At 48.3% G+C, this 17500-nt stretch overlaps 1 protein-coding gene across 1 annotated transcript in view; it reads right to left on the bottom strand.

Moving 5' to 3' along the window:
- LOC118209171 (roundabout homolog 1-like) overlaps positions 1 to 16755 on the bottom strand; it is a 41534-nt gene extending 24779 nt beyond the window's left edge. The window contains 6 exon segments of the mRNA XM_035384331.1: positions 2137 to 2308; positions 3796 to 3920; positions 6848 to 6856; positions 14474 to 14601; positions 15211 to 15349; positions 16536 to 16755. Coding sequence (XP_035240222.1) covers positions 2137 to 2308; positions 3796 to 3920; positions 6848 to 6856; positions 14474 to 14601; positions 15211 to 15349; positions 16536 to 16755 — 793 coding nt within the window.
- Positions 16756 to 17500: the final 745 nt, after the last annotated feature.

Raw genomic sequence — 17500 nt, 5'->3', positions numbered from 1 at the left:
TGGAACGAGGAGATTTAAACACACCTTTATTTCAACAACAAAGTCACGATCGCTCAGTCAAGATAGAAAACCGTGTGAAGATGATTTGGCTAATAAACACACACAGCGATACTGTACTACACCACATTAAAACCATGGGGAGAGAATGAGAAGAGGCAGAGAGAAGGGTGTGGAGTGGGAAAATATATGAATGAAGAGCGAGAGAAGAGAGAGACAGAGAGAGCAAGAGAGAGAGAGGAGAAAGAGAGAAAGACAGAGAGAGAGAGAGAAAGAAAGAAAGAGAGAGCAAGACAGAGAGAGAGAGAGAGAGTGAATGCAATCAAATTTTCACAACTGGAAGCAATTTTCTAATCATTCAGCAGCAGGAGTTGACCTTCGCCAAACAAATGCAGCACAATTAAAAACGAAACATAGTCAAACACAAGCCTTCGCCTTCCCGCACCACACTCCTGTCACAAGCACAGAAAGGAGAATTTCCAATCAAAAAAAGAAACCACACACAGACACACACTGGTAATAACCGGGAGGCAGAGAACGCACTCCGTGTGAATAACAGACTCCAGCACCCCTCCTCTCTCCTCCTCCTCCTCCTCCAGGAGCTCCAGCCAGGAGACCGGAGGAGCGCGGAGGAGCGCGGAGGAGGAGGGAGGAGCGCGGCGTAGATTAAATTAAACGCTTTTTACGCGACCGTCTCGCTTTCATTAAGTGCGGAGTGGAGAACATCGGCCACCGCGTCTCCCCGCCACCGGCAGATTTACCGTTACCGTTATTTACCGTTACCGTTACCGACAACCAAACGCTGCCTTTGTGCTCTGCAAAAAAAAAAAAAAAAAAGAGGCAGGGCTTGCCGTAATAAAATGTAAAATCCCCGAGTAGCAGGTGCGCGTATGTAGGTGCGCGTGCGTCGCCTGCGTATTGAGAGGACAGATAAGCGCTAGTGCGAGCGCCGCCACCGTGCGTCTCTGTGGAGTCGGGCGATGGCGTAATTACCTGTACATCACCGCCGTGACCCGCAATTACCCGATCTGCCTGCGGGGGGGGGGGGGGGGCAGCTACATCCCCCCCCCCCCCCCGCCTTAATAACTGTTCTTATTTATCAGTCCCCTTCCAGAACATTCTGCTGAGGGCGACATCTGGTTCCAACACTAACTAACCTGGAAGCATGGGGGGGGGGGGGGGGGGGGGTTGGGCGATAATTGAGGGGCAAGTGGGGTATTGGAATTTGAAGAAAAGAAGACGGGGGGGGGGGGGGGGGAAGCAACCTTATGTTCAGTAACTATGGGAACGGACGGTGGGGGCAGGGCTTGCCGACGACAGTTCAGCAACAATCGATTCAAACGACAATTAGCAGCTAGACCCTGGTCTCACCAAGGACGCGGGGGACAAACACGCCCAGCACAAAAGACAGCCAGCCAGCCAGCCAGCCAGCCAGCCAACCAGCCAACCAGCCAGCCAGCCAGCCAGCCAGCCAGAAAGGAACCAAGCCGGTCTGCACACACCAGCCCTGTCCCCTCCTCTGCAGGAAAGGATCAGCTCTCCAGCTCGCAATATTTAACTAATCGAAAGCGGATCAGGTTCCACTGCACCGCTGTCACAAGTCCAAGGCTCCGGTACCAACCTCCTGGAATCCGCGCGACAGTAACTCCCTGCGCACGCGGGAAACCTTGGACACGGTCAGCGGACAGACGCAGGACGCTGCAGTGGCAACACCACAGGCAGGCCTATCCGTCTTCTCCGCACCGATATTCGACATAATTCAGACTGGGGCTAAAATAAGCACAGGCCCACTGGGATCCCCCTGTGTAAGAGCCTCCCTGTATGTCTAGTGCGAAGGTTTTTCTGCATTCTTGTAGATAATTCTACGCTGAAGGTCGAATTCCCTCACAGAGGAGCTTGTATATATATATATATATTCTTTCTTTTTGTGATGCATTCTATCCCGGTCGGCAGGACAGTATAATGGGTAAAAAACCTTGTATCCCAAACGTCACAGGTTCAATTCCCAGGTAGGACACTGCCGTCGTACCCTTGAGCAAGGCACTTAACCTGCTTTGCTTCAGTGTATATCCAGCTGCGTAAATGGATGCAATGTATGGGTTTCTCTGGATAAGAACGTCTGTGGAGGCCGCTCCTCACCGTCGGTGACCTCCAGCAGGGCCTTGGTGATGACGCTGCCCGCGATGTTGAGGGCCTGGCAGCTGTAGTAGCCCACGTCCGCGTGCTCCACGTCGGTGATGGTGAGGTCGCCCGTCTGGGAGACGGAGAAGCGGCTGGACGGCTGGGGCGGCTGGTTGGAAAAAAGCAGGCTCTGGAGGAGGAAGACAAGAGAGAGATACTGAAAAAAGCAGGCTCTGAAGGAGGAAGACGAGAGAGAGAGATACTGAAAAAAGCATGCTCTGAAGGAGGAAGACGAGAGAGAGAGAGAAATTGAAAAAAGCAGGTTCTGGAGGAGGTAAACGAGAGGGAGAGAGAGAGAGAGAGAGAAACTGAAAAAAGCAGGTTCTGGAGGAAAACGAGAGAGAGAGAGAGAGAGAGAGAGAGAAACAAGAGCTGCAGAGCTACAGGGAGAGCGAGACTAAATCTGACTGACTCACTGACAGACTGACTCACTGACAGACCAGCTAGCCGGCCAGACAGTGATTGGTGGTTTGTTCAAATGTCATGTGCACCCTGGATAATACAGTAATAATACGGAACAGCTCGTAGGCTGCAGAGGTGGGACAGTGGTGTAATAAAACCAAAATTAAAGTGCTTCAGTTCAACTCCACGATCTCTTAGCAGGACATCTGAAGGAGATCTGGCAGGAGCGGTAAGAGGCAGTCCGCAGAGATGTAAAAAATAAATTAAAAAAAGCACATCTGTCCTCAGCTCTTTATGTGAGAGTATTTAAAAAAAGCACACGACTGCTCTGGAGATTTCCTTTTTTCATTCATCTTGACATTTTTCTGTAATCACACTTCTCAGTACCCTCCACGGCCTGCGTTTTTATGCCTTTACGGTGTGAGATCACAAGTATGCGACTGGAGGGCTCTTAACTGAACATTCTAATGCTGGTGTCACAATCACCGCCGGTAACACAAAGCAACGGAGTTCTAGAACACGGACTTTAGAATTCAGAAAAAAAAAAGGTTCCAAGGCAAAATGCTGTTCTGTCCTGTTATTAACTCAGACGAGCTGTGTGACTGACAGTGAAATGGAAGGAGCTGGGAGGACTGGGCCCTGGAGTGCCTTCCTCTGCTTCACCAGGACCCTTCATTTCTGTGTGATACAGGAGTGCTGATCACCTGCCACCAACAGGTTTGGCAGTACGGAAGCACAGCTGCACATGGTTAATCACAGACAGATAGAGAGACAGCTAGACAGACAGACACACAAGCACACACAGAGACAAAGACAGGCAGGCAGGCAAACAGACAGACAGACACACACACAGACAAAGTCAGGCAGGCAGACAGATAGACACACACACAGACAAAGTCAGGCAGGCAGACAGATAGACACACATAAACATACACTCGCACGCCCGCACACCCACACACACGCGCACACGCGCAAACACACATACCCACACACACACACTCACACACACACACTCACTCACATATGCATGCACACATGTGCACATACGCTCACACACATACTCACACACACACACACACACACACACACACACACATACACTCACACACACACACACACACACACACACACACACACACACACATACACTCACACACACACACACACACACACACACACACACACTCACACACTCACACACACACACATACTCACCAGGCTGCCCTCTCTCTGCCAGAATATGGCAGGTTGGGGGTTTCCCGTAGCCCCGCACTGGAAGGTGACGGTACGTCCCACGGCCACCACCTGATTTCGGGGGCGCACCACAAACGCGGGGGGCTCTGTCGGTTCCACAGGAGGAGGGAGTCAGTTTGATCACAGTGGAAAAATAAAATACACGGATATGACAATAAGAATGATAGCACTATATTCAAGGGTCAGTGACGTCATTAGAAAGAAAAAAACTTGAAGACATGGATTATATATTTAAACCTGGGGGAGATTACACATACACACTTTTAAGTTTACAAATGGGTTGCCTGGACAAACAGTGCTAAAACGATATTTAACTTTAACACAGGGAAATACAAACTGAAATAATGAATAGGGGAAAAAAGGTTGTGACCCCTGCTTGTCCTCATCTTAAGAAGCAAGGACATGGCCCAATAAAATTAACATTGAAAAGGAGGATACATTCTAAAAACAATTCTGGAAAACAATCTCTTGTCAAGAATGACAACTGAAATAAAAGAACTCAGAAATCCAACACATAAATACAGCTCTCGTCTCAGTGTTACTATAGCCAAACAAAGATCCAACTCTATTCTCCAGCTACCACCCCCTATCTTGCATCAACACTGACCTCAAAACTATCCATGAAGAATTGGCCACTTGAATCGAAAAGGTAAGCCCACTACGTATCCACTGAGATCAAACTGGTTTTATTAAAGGAAGACAGTCATCAAATAACATGCAGAGTTTATTCCAATGAATAAATTTCTCAAAACTAAACAATTTAAAAACAATAATGACATCTCTCGACACAGAAAAAGGCTTTGACAAAGTAAACTGGAAATTCTTATTAGCAAATTTACCTAAATTTGGTTTTAGAAATTTATATGCTGGATAAGGGTACTTATCCAGTGACACAATCCAGTGGCTACAGCCACTACTAAATGAATAACATCACAGAATTTCACACCTGATCAATTCCGGTATCCAAACTTCTAATAATAATCACACGAAAAGCCTATATATAGGAGACACCTTGTTAGACTTACTATACGATCCACTATACTCCTTACGAGCAACCATCAAACTCATAAATACATTCTCCATCATATTGGATTATTTCACTAACCGGTCCAAATATACAATATTACTGCTAGTGAAGACGGCTGGAATGCTGAAGCAACAAATACAGCCCTCTCCTTCTCCGCTGGCAATATCAAATATCCAGGGATCGATATTTTCCACCGAGCTGTCAGAGCCATTCCAGCTAAATTTCACTCCACTTACAAAAACAAGAGAAGATGACCTTAACTGGTGGATGAACACACCACTCTCATCAACAGGAAGAATAGCAGTAATCAAAATGAAAATCCTTCCTACGATGATTCCATCTGAACCCACTGCCGCCTGGTTTAAATGATTAGATTCCACAAAATAAGAAGCCGTGGACAAATCGACAACTTTACAAAAAAAAAAAAAAAAAAAAAAAAAACAGAAATCAGAAATCAGCTAGCCAACTACAGAATTTAACAAACTGGATCTACCCTAACCAATAAAATAATTCATGGATAGAAACAGTATAGATTGAAGGCAAGGACAGGTTATACTGCCAAACTTACCTTTTGGTAACAATTGCATAAAAAGCAATTCCATAAATAACAGTTTCTTAAGTCCCGTAAATAACTGTTCTTAAGTTCTAATAACATGACTCCGACAGCTCGGTGGAAAAAGTGGACCCCAATATAAAACCAATGTCCAAGCTATGCAAATTACACCTGAACACAGATCCAACAATATCCCTCCCAGCCTAAAAGAATGGGATTTATCAATATCTCACCATATCGGCTTCTGAACACAAATTTTGAGGAAAAAACATTCTCAGCGTCTAAACAAACTGACATCCATCTCGTCCAGGACAATCACAAGGTCAAGCACAGATCACATATCACTAGTGTATAACGTATAAAAAGGGCCTCACATATTCTAACACACATGCCCCTTCTGCACACCACACGCACCAGACAATCACTTCCACGCCACCTGGCTCAGTACCCCCAACTCAACTCAGTTCAGCAAACAGGTTATTCACAAAATATCAGCCAAAACAGAAACAATCTCAACATACCCTATACACCCAATGGACAACTCTTCTCATAGAATACATGTAAATGGAAAGAACGACAGCCTCTATACAAAATAAACCTGGCACCATTAAACAACTCGCTAAACCAAACAACAAAAGTTCCTGCTAGCTAATGCTACCAAAGTCCTTCCCCACTACACACACACACACACACACACCCCCATCCCAAAAAGGAAAAAAAAAAAAATTAAAATTAAATGAAATACAAAATGGAGGAAATGGAGAGTAAATTTGAGCCATCTGTCCAGCCTGACAGCGGCTCGGGCCGGAACACGGCATCCATGCGTCTTAATGACACTTTAACTGCATCTCCGTGCTTAAACGTGTTAGCGTCAAAACGCAGTGTCATCCGTGTGGCTTGTGTTGTCACATTATGCCTCTCTGTTAATAAGTGGCTGACTGCTCTGAACACAGGAACGGAGAGCTTTTGCTTAAAATGTTCCATTTCTGGGGGCCGGGGGGGGGGGGGCCAATGGGCACACACCGCCTTACTGCAACAACCTAGAACATCTTGCTTCGGTTAGCATGAATTCAATGCATATGCAAAAGCAATCTTCTTCCAACGTCTGTTGAAATGTGCAGGCTATTTGTCCAAAGATAAAATGTGAGTATTATTATTTTTTTTTTTGACACATAAATCAACAAAAACTGGGGGGAGAAAGGAGAGAGAAAAGTCTAATCTAATTAAATGATGGAGCTTTACCTTGGGAGGGTCAGAACGAGCATTCTTTTTGTTTTACCCATTAAATTCCTTTTGTCGCCGTTGCCCGTGACAACGGAAACGAGTGTCGATTGGTGTGTGAAGGGAGATGATGGAAGGAGGATGATGGGGCTCTGACAACTTCCTGTCGCTGTCAGTGCGGGGTATGGGTGACGAATGACATTGCAACTTACCAGACACGACTAAAAAAGAAAAGCACAAAACACAAAAAAGCAACAGATGAATAAACAATAAATTACCGATAGCGCATAAAAAACAGACGCAAAGTAGGGGAGGGTGTACACCTGGGACAGGCACCACAGTGATGTGCATGGGAAAAATAATGTCAGGCTTTGTCAGTGAATGAATGTGGCATACAGGGGAGGTGCTTCATCCAAACAAAAAAACAAAACACAGCAGGCAACCTGGTACACTGTTAACATTGTGCAGGAATAAAGACACACCAGGGGTTATATACACAATTAGGTGATTATTGTGGGCTTCCACACAAAGAAAGCAAACCATGTGTATGAAATCTCTATAGGTGTACGTCCAAATCTACCTTCCTGACCATTTTCCTATAATGGGGACTCGCACATTTCCATTCAAATCTTTGACCATTGAGAAGGACACAGAAGGACTAGAACAACACTTGGGTTTAATTGCCATGTCCACACACACACACACACTGAAGTGAGAAAACACAAGCATTTACCAACAGCACGGCAGTCAAAACATCACCCTCGGTCTAGACGGTGATCAAACCCCGTTGGCAAAAAAAACAAAAAACAAAAAAAAAAATCCAATTTCTATGACTGAAAGGTTAGGGAGGGGAGGGTGGAGGTGACGAACTGACAAACCAGAGAGGTTTATAGTTACCGCAACTACAACGAACCCATTGAATCTTTTTAAGGCAGCACAGCATGTATCAACCAGGCCATAAAAACACAAGGAGAATGTTAACTGTCAGTCCTGGCCCATAAATCTCTCCCCGACAAATCGCTCTCTTTATCTAATCTGTCTGGTTCAACGGTCGGCGTGGAAACATAAACGCCGTCAGTCAGCGTAATGACTCCGCCCCCCGCCCCCCCCCCCCCCCCCCCCCCCCCCCCCCCCCCCATCGGTCACCACCTCAAACACAGCACACGGCTGTGTCTCGGAAAATAAAAATCTCTTCAATGTTACTGACCTAAAGTATTGACACACACGCACACACAAACATATATATACACACACACACACACACACACAATCTAGCTGCACACACAGTTTTCATTGTACCTACAAAAAAAAAAAATAATAATAAAAAAATCTCCCATTAAAACCCCCCCCCAGTGCCTTTTTCCCAAGCCTCTAATTATGTAACCGTATCTCGCAAATTCAGCTCGGATTACAGCCCAAAACCTGACAGAGAAAAAACACTCAACCTTAACCCTGGCTGCATCTCTCTGACACCCCCTCAATCTCACAGGGGGGCAGAAGGAGTCTGCCGAGGCCAGTAGTGTTTGGGGTTGTTCAATTTCGAAGGGCGGGGGGGGGGGGGGGGGGGGGGGGGGGGGGGGGGGGGGGGCTGAGGGGGCTACCCGCACAGAAGACTGCAGGGTAATTACCGGGGATTTGAGCAGAGCTGCATGTTTTGCGAGGGCTGATAGGACCGTATTTGCCTGTTCCTCCCGGGCCGATCGCAGCAGCGGGGCGCAATGCCCCCCCTCTCGCCGTGGCTTTTTGTTTGAGTAATAAAGCGGGCTGCCTAATTCAACCCCTTTTCTACCCACAACCCCCTGGGGCCGACAAACCGGTTACGCTGACAACACTGACGCATCGGCGTTAGTCGTTAAAGCAAAAATAAAAACACCGAAAGCAACCGCAACAACAGACAAAATGTCTGCATCCCGTACACCTGTACTCGACAGGTAAGGAGGTCTGCAACCGCACAACAAACAAAACGTCTGCATCCCGTACACCTGTACTCGACAGGTAAGGAGGTCTGCAACCGCACAACAAACAAAACGTCTGCATCCCGTACACCTGTACTCGACAGGTAAGGAGGTCTGCAACCGCACAACAAACAAAACGTCTGCATCCTCTACACCTGTACTCGACAGGTAAGGAAGTTTGCATCCCGTACACCTGTACTCGACAGGTAAGGAGGTCTTCGCTGGAATTCCATTCACCGGAATTTCCGTTGCTCTCGAATCCGTCGCAGCCGAATCGAGACAAAGCATCCGCAGGCTAAACAAACCGGTCAAAGGCAGAGACCACGGGCCAGTTTGTCACGGATGGACTCCTACACGCGATCCACGCGTCTCCGTTTGAAAGCTCACAGTGTAGCTGTGCCCTATCGTCTCCGTCTCTCTCTCGTACAGCAGCACAGCACACGGCTGCAAATTCAGTGTCTGTGGATTTGCTGGTTTTTGGGAAAAACTACGGGACTGAATTCCAGAATGTTCCACCACGGCTGGTATTTCCTGGAAACTGTTCTTTTCAGCAGTGGCAGTAAATTTACATAAGATTTTTATAGTTTTTTTTCTACTGTAAAATGGAAAAACTTTACTGCATACATGAGAGAGAGAGAGAGGTAAACCAAGACCAAGCTGGCAGCTTCTTTCTTCCACAAATGAAAAAACGAAAGGTACTACAATAATGCATCTCAGTACTGATCTGGAAAGTGTATGCATATATGTATCAGTCTATGTGTCAGAGAGAATGAAAGGAGTAGGGAGAGAAAGAAGATTCAGTTCAGAATAAACAGAGGAAAAAAAAAGAAAACAGATAAACTGGCAAAAACCTGCCCCTTCCATCCCAGACACTGAATTTGGGGGAGAACAGCTTGACTGAACCATTAAAGTCTGCGAGGGGCGACCTGTGACCCCCCCCCCGTCCCTGAGCTGCTCCAGGGGAAGAATCAGGGTCCCCCCCCCCCAACCCGTCTCTATTTTGGCAGCGCTGGCAAGTTCCATTCCCGCCTCTTTACATGCGTTGTTAGTAAGGCAGCTCTGGGAAATTCCTCCGCACTCCAATCTTTAAAAAAAAATTTTTTTTTTTAACTGCAAATAAATCACACTAATACCGAAACTGCCAGCTGAAGTGAGGCCCGTTTTCCACACAGTAATCTTACGGGGGGGGGGGTGGAAATGTCCGAGCCCTTTTTTCAGGAGACGCGGATCCGTCGTCTGCAACGCGGTTTCGCTGAGGATTCCACGCCCCTGAAACTCCTCCGCAAAACTCACCTATCAGGTCTGGCCCACAGGTGTTTTTTTTACGTGCAGCCATTTAACCTTAAAGGTGAAGGAAATGAGCGCACTTAGTGTGGATTTAATATTCCTTCGGGCTCCAGTGCGAGCACTGAAGCAGCGGGGTTCTGCTAGCGAGCGGCGCAGCTCACAGAAGGCGGGCTGTGGCGCGAGCGACTGTATTTCCACAGCGCGTCCCGGCACAGGACCCAAACGGCCTGATCCTAACGACATGTTTATGGGTCAAAAGGGGACGTGAAAGGCAGACGAAACACACGTGTTAGGGCCTAATTCAATGAACCGGTCCCCAAAGCCGGAGCTCGTAACACAAGCACGGGTGGAGGGGTGCGGGTGGGGGGGGGGAAGAATAACAGCCCCCGGGCCCTCCCTCACAAGGTCCGCGTTGTTCGCCGACCGGCCCCCGCCAACCAGTCCGATGTGTGAAAAGGCTTTTGTGGACGTCGGCCCGAGTAGACGACGAACCAAATTCCTAATTATGTGCTCTGTGTAGATTTTGTTTGTTTTTTTTTGGGCGGGGGGGGGGGGGGGGGGGAGTTATGACCCGTTCCGCAACAACATTAACCAGCAGGGGGCAGTGTGCTATTCCCACTCACAGAGCAAGGGGCGAGTCATTCGCTGATCAAACGATAGGTGGACTAATGGAGAAATGAGGGAATCACTGAATTAAGGGAAGGTCCCTGGAGTTGAAAATGCATTTTCTTATGTTTCACCCCCTTCCAAAAAAAGAAATAAATAAATAACTCAAGAACCTAAAAAGTTTTTTTTTTTTTAAATGAGAAAAATTCACGACCAGATTGCCCAAAAATAATAATAATTGAACAAAACGGCAGAAATATTGGCTGGTGGAAATGAAGGACGGCGACATAATGAAGAGTTTTTAGATACAAGTAATTCATTTGAGACATGCTGGGGAGAATTTTGTTCTGTTTTGATTTCCAGGGTTGAAACTGCGAGGGTGTACCTCTTCTGCTTTTATCTGAGGAATAAAAGCTTCAATTATCCTATTTCCTGCTCCAATTGCAATGTTTAAATTCTCCCTTCCTTTTAAATTTGTGCTTTGGGTACAAAATGGAACATTCAGACACCTTCTATTGAATTCACCAAAAAAGAGTGAAGGTTGATTTTTCAAACTTCAAGCAGACATCAATTTTCTTAGGCAGGGTCCAAAACAAAACAAAAAAAATCTGCATACTACTGTTACTACTAATACTACTAAATGATAATAATAATAATAAGAAGAATTTATACACTGCTTTTATACACTTCCATGCATATATCTAAAGACAAGTTACATTGAGGGGCTGACTTATCTCAACCACCTTCAGTCTGAACCATCTATTTCAGGAACATCGCCTTCGATTAGAGGCTAGCGATCCCACCGTATCTTTAAGAGGATATTTCCATAGCTGAGTTCCTCACACACAAGCTTTACCGTAAAACAGTAGATGGTATAAGTGTCCAGTTAAGTCATTCAGCATTGCAGTGTTACAGTACAACTTCACTGGGGGGGGGGGGGGGACAAAGTTAAAAGCTTTCTGCACGCTAGTTTTCCCATCACGGTGGGAGTGAACAGAGATGGTTTCATTTTATTTGTTGTTGCCTGAGCCAATCGTATTGTGCCTGAGGCCAAACGCAGTCCTGAGAATAAATTTCTCCTTTGCGTCTGACAGCGAGAGAAAATTGATACAATGCAATTTATTTCAACAGCACGTAAATACTGTTATTGTTCCGAATTCACAGCAGGCGACTGCTAAATTTTCTCATTTGAAATATCCCTCTTAATATTTACATAAACGTACTTCACTGCAACAATCAGGCAATCTGAAGTGAATTAGATTCAATTTGCACGCGCTCGGGGAGGGAGAGACGGAGTAAGATGAGAGAGAGAGAGAGAGGGAGGGGAAAAAAACGGAGCGAGGGAAGGAGAAGGGGTTGTGAAGGATGACATGCAGAATGCTCGGAGGGAGGGATAATGAGGAGCCTTTGTCTCATTCTAATTCAGGAGGCTGTGCTGCTCTGGCAGGTACACGCTATTGAAAAGAAGAAAAAAAAAATCCACAAAAACAGAAAAAAAAAATTATCTTAACAGACTCCTTGTCTCAATCTCTTCATCTGATGCTGTCATCTCATTACAGCAATGTTTCCAGAAGAGGGAACAAATTTGTCAGACAGCTCAGCATTATGTCTTATTTCCTCAGAAGACACAAATAACAATAAAATATATTAAAAATCAGGTGCTCAGTCGGAGAAAGGCTGTCAAGTCAACCAATCACGGTTTAGTTCATTCATCATTCTCTCTCCACTACCCTTCCCTCTCTCTCTCTCCTCTACCCTTTCCTCCCTCTCTCCATCTACCCTCTCTCACTCATCCCTTCCCTCTATCTCTCTCCTCTACAATCCCTCTCTCCCTCTACTGTTCCCTCCCTCCTTCCTTCTCTTGACTCTTCCCTTCTTCTCTCCCTCTACCCTTCCATCCCTACATCCCTCCCTCTCTCCCTCCCTCCCTCCCTCTCTCTCTCTCTCTCTCTCTCTCTGCTAATAATATGGGGAGTCACGCCAGGTGAAGTGAGTTAGCGTGGAAGGAAAACAAAGAACGAAAAAAAGAAGGGGGGGTAGTAGAGGGTAAAGGGTAGAATGCAGATGCACTTCTGCTGTCTCTCCCTCCCTCCCCTCATTCAGGCCCTCAGTTACCCTGCTCTCCCTTCTCTTCCCCGGGCCCCGAAATTAAGAGTCTGTAATTAGAAACATGTCATTTCCTGGCGTGGGACTGAGGCCTGCTTGTCTCTAATTAGGCGGCTGCCTCCGTGACCACGGCTGTCCCTGCTCGCTGAAGCTCAGTGACGGGGGGGGTCACGAGGGGACGGGGGGGAGCGGAGGAGATCTGCGGGGGAGGGTCACTTCTGTCTGCACCACGCCTCACGTAACCTCAATTAAACTGAGTTAATCAGGCCCTGAAATCGGAGGGCAGAGGCTGGGCCTCGTCCCCGCCCATCAAATCCTACGGGGCGGGGACAGCTCAGATCTCTTCGGCGCTAATGAGGGGGAGAGACGTGTCACTTCCTGTCACCTTTTGTCACTTCCTGTCTGGGTCCTTTTGTGGCTGAGTGGAATGAGGCAGGGGGCGGTACACGCGTGTGGGTTGAGAGCTAAGTGGAGGCCAGTACATCAGTCATATTAATAATCAGTATGGCAGACGCTCGCTCAGTTTATCAGGCCGAGGAGTCATACACACATAAATATATTACACTAGCAACTCAATAACGACAATAACAATAAAAAATAAAAACATTAAGCCCTTTTCAGGGTCAGGTTTTTTTTGTGAGGCTTTCACGTTTCTGCATCTAGATGTCCTGAACACTGGCGCTCCCCGGCCTTCTCATTACGAGCAGCAGAATTAGCTTCGGAAGGCAGACGCAGATAGAGGCGGTCATGTGACCGTGTGATGCGGCTCAACAAAAGGAACTCGGGCGGGGGGGGTCGCCGTGTTGAATGAATGAAGCAGTAATTGCACGGTGGCGCAGATGACGGTAGACGGGGTGTCTGTCTGAGAGAGTCCTAATCGCCGGGGGGGTGGGGGGTGGGGTGGGGTTGGTGTGTTGGCGGACGATGGAGGAATTTAAATGCCCCGGCTATTTACTGCTCCCCAATGTCTGCGAGGGCTGACCTCATCCCACTCACAGGGTTCACAACCCCCCCACCCCCACCCTCCCAACAATCAATTGAGTGGATTCATGCTGGGTTTGGATTTGCAGGGCGTTAGATGGGAAGTTTAGCCCAGGCAGATTTAAAAAGCAAAAACTAATTCAACAGTGACTGAATTAATCCTCCCTCTTTAAGAGCTCACAGGGGAGTTTCCCTGGCAACACCAACATCTCGCCATCCTGACAGTGAACACCAAGCCCAAATCCTGGATCTACCAACAGATCCCCCCCAAGGACAAGGTACGCAACTGGATTTTGGACCAAATTAGTGTACTGCACTGCATGTTAATGGACCTCCTACAATGTTCGTGGTCATACATCGCTCATGTTTTCTCATCCATTCCTACTTGTGCAGCCAAGCTAAGGAACCACAAGACATGACACACAACATCACCATCAAACCACAGAGTCCAACCCCAGATCCCCATTAAGTGAAGAGCTCACCGGAGACTGCGTCAACAAAACTAAGACTGCAACATTTTCATCCACCCAGCTATCTGCATTCTCTCACTCTTTCACACTTTCAGTATTTCTGAAATCAGTGTTCTCAGATCTCAGGACACACGGTATAACAGATCTGTGAAGAGGTAAATAACTGTGTGGAAAAGCTAAATTGCTTAAGACAGTCTAACAGTGGGAATGTGTGTAAAGGCAAACACAGGTTTATAAGGGAACACGGACGTGCATGAGGAGGTCAGGTCCTTAAAGGTGATGTGGAAAGCAGGGGCACAGGCATGTGTGAAGGTGAATACAGGTGTGTAGACTTCACTGCAGGTGTGTGAGGGGGACTTGCAGTGCACCTCTAGGTGGTCACTGTGGTAAAGGTGAGGGCAGGTAATACCAGGTGAGTCCTGGCGGGTCTTACCGCGTACGGTGAGGGTGGCAGACGCCTCGGCCTTGCCCACCATGTTCTCCGCCACGCAGGTATAGGTGCCCACGTCGGCTGACGTCACGCGCCGCACCTTCAGTGTGTGGTCCTCCCGGATCTCGTACCTGGGGGAGCACAGCCGCACGCAGACGCAGGAGCGCCACAGCGTCACATCCTCGCACCCGCACACCGCTCAGCTTTAACCCGCCTACACGAGCCCCGCACAGAGACGGGTGCACAGGGCGGGTTGAGCGAGCACAGGTGAGTGAGCACAGGTAACCTAGTGCAGGTGAGCGAGCACAAGTAACCTAGCACAGGTTAGTGAGCACAGGTGACCTAGCACAGGTGCGTGAGCACAGGTGACCAAGCGCAGGTAACCTAGCGCAGGTTAGTGAGCACAGGTGACCTAGCACAGGTGAGTGAGCACAGGTGACCAAGCACAGGTAACCTAGCACAGGTAACCTAACGCAGGTGAGCGAGCACAGGTAGGCGAGCACGGGTAACCTAGCGCAGGTGAGCGAGCACAGGTAACCTAGCGCAGGTGAGCGAGCACAGGTAACCTAGCGCAGGTGAGCGAGAACAGGAGACCTAGCGCATGTAAGCGAATGCAGGTGAGCTAGCGCAAGTGAGCAAGCGCAGGTGAGCAAGCGCAGGTCAATGAGCACAGGTAAGCGAGCACAGGTGACCTAGCGCAGGTGAGCGAGCGCGGGTAAGTGAGCACAGGTGAGACACACCTCCCCTTGGGAAGATCCCCGTCCTCCTTCTTCCAGCGCACGGTGGGGACCGGGTCACCCCGAGCCTCACACCTGAACTCCACGCTCTCCTCCACCAGCACCACCTGACTGCTGGGCCTCTTCACAAAGCTGGGTCGCTCTGCAAACACACACACACACACACGCACATGAGCACACACACACGTACACACGCACACACACATACACACACACGCACATGAGCGCACACACACACACGCACACACACACACACACACACGCACATGAGCACACACACACACACACACGCACACACACATACACACACACGCACATGAGCGCACACACGCACATGAGCGCACACACGCACATGAGCACACACACACACACACGCACATGAGCACACACACACACACACACGCACATGAGCACACACACACACACACACACACACGCACATGAGCACACACACACACACACACACACACACACACACACACACACAGGACATCACTGCCCTGCTGCTCACTCACAGATGGCATCAGTGACACATGTCACAGCTATAACAGCACATGGGGCAGTGTTTGAGGCACAGACGGACTCTCTATGGCGAGTTACTGCAGCTTCGGGCCTGTGGTGCAGGCAGGAGCCGCGGTTGCGAAACTCAAGCCTATTTAATATGAAGAGATCTGCAGCCACCCTCCCCTCTCCGGCCATTCCGGCTCAAATCCGGCTCAATTCCCTTATAGCAGAAACACACCGCACCAGGGCCTGTCCAAGAGGGAGCACTTACACAATATCCTAATTCCTGTAATGTGCTTTTTTCCCCTCCTCTAGTATTTGTTTTGTAACATTTCCCTGGGATAAAAAAAAAATTCCACGGCTCTGCATGTTTTTTGACCTCAGTCTTAAATCCCTAAACAGAAATGACTTTCAAAAAAAGAAAAAAGAAAAACTTTAATAAAAACTTTTTTCAGGGTCACTGAGCTCGGTACACTCAAACAGGGGGAAATACAGTCTTGCATTAAAACAGACCCTGAAAGTCGTTATGAGTGAGCCGTTTCCTGTAATAAGTCTGTGCGGGAAATGTGCTGTTGGATCATGTGACGGACTCCGCAGAGACAGGAGGGGAGGGGAGGGAGGAGGAGCGGACAGCGATGAGGTCAGTGATGAGGTCAGCGGCCTCGTCGTCGTGGCAACTGAAGTGACGCTGAACAGCTGAACTGGGGGTGGGCCTCCACCTGGTGAAGGGGCTGGCTATAGACAGTGGTGGGGGGGGGGGGGGGAACCCTGCTGGGGTGGAGGAAAGGGGCGGCTAGGTTTCGTTAGCACGGCGCGGGACCTACCCAGCACCGTCAGCTCGGCGATCTCGCTCTCCCGCTCGCCCACCATGTTGGTCCCCACGCACACGTACTTCCCCGCGTCGCTCTTCCGGGCGTTGGTGATCATCAGCTTCCCGCCGCGGATCTGCAAGCGGAAACGGAGGGATGAGACGAGAGCAGCAGGGACCCGCAGAGGCCAGCGGAGAAAGGAAGAGCAAGAATCATCAGATACGTTCCTTTTCATCTACGTGCAGCAATGCCGGGAGAAGGCTGTAAAGGAGGATGAAAGATTGTGAGGCTTTAATAGCAACCAATCAAAAAATAAAAGAAATAAATTAAAATTTATAAATAAATAAATACTTTTCTGCAGGGAATAGCAGGGGAAGCAGCCAGCATAATTTAGCCTTATGCAGTAAACTGTTTGCTGATTTCCAGCTGTTCCTCCGGCTTGGAGAACGCCAGAGTTTATTTCTCTCTGTCAATCACTTCCTTTCACCATTATACAAGACACAGCTGGCATCGCTCTCTCAAACACGCACTGATGCAGTACCTTCCATCTCCACGAGGGGCACTGCTCCATTCTACACCAAACATGTGAAGTCACTGCTCAGCCCACAATAGGCCACCCTATGGCTATGGAAAGCAACCTTAGCAAATAACGTCACCGATGCAGTCATCAATAGTGTTGAGCATGGAGCCCAATTAGAGAAATCAACGCTACATTCTGACACACTCCGTAAAGTGAGTTTAGTGTAGAAAGGGTCTTCAGTGCGGGTCACCGTCTGTTCCGGTTGTTGATTGGCTGTAATCTCGCAGGGGGGTCATTAGACGACAGGTGAGACTTTGGAGTACGGAGGCAAGCAGACCTGCAGCCCCAACCCATCTCACCAGAGAGCCCTTCCTGTCCCAGTCCCATCCAGTCCCAGCCCCCTAGTCCCATCCAGTCAGTCCCAGCCCCCTAGTCCCAGCCAGTCAGTCCCAGCCCCCTC

This window comes from Anguilla anguilla, chromosome 12, assembly GCF_013347855.1.
Source record: "Anguilla anguilla isolate fAngAng1 chromosome 12, fAngAng1.pri, whole genome shotgun sequence".
NCBI classification, from domain to species: Eukaryota; Metazoa; Chordata; class Actinopteri; order Anguilliformes; family Anguillidae; genus Anguilla; species Anguilla anguilla.
This window is presented reverse-complemented; position numbering and strand designations above follow the sequence as displayed.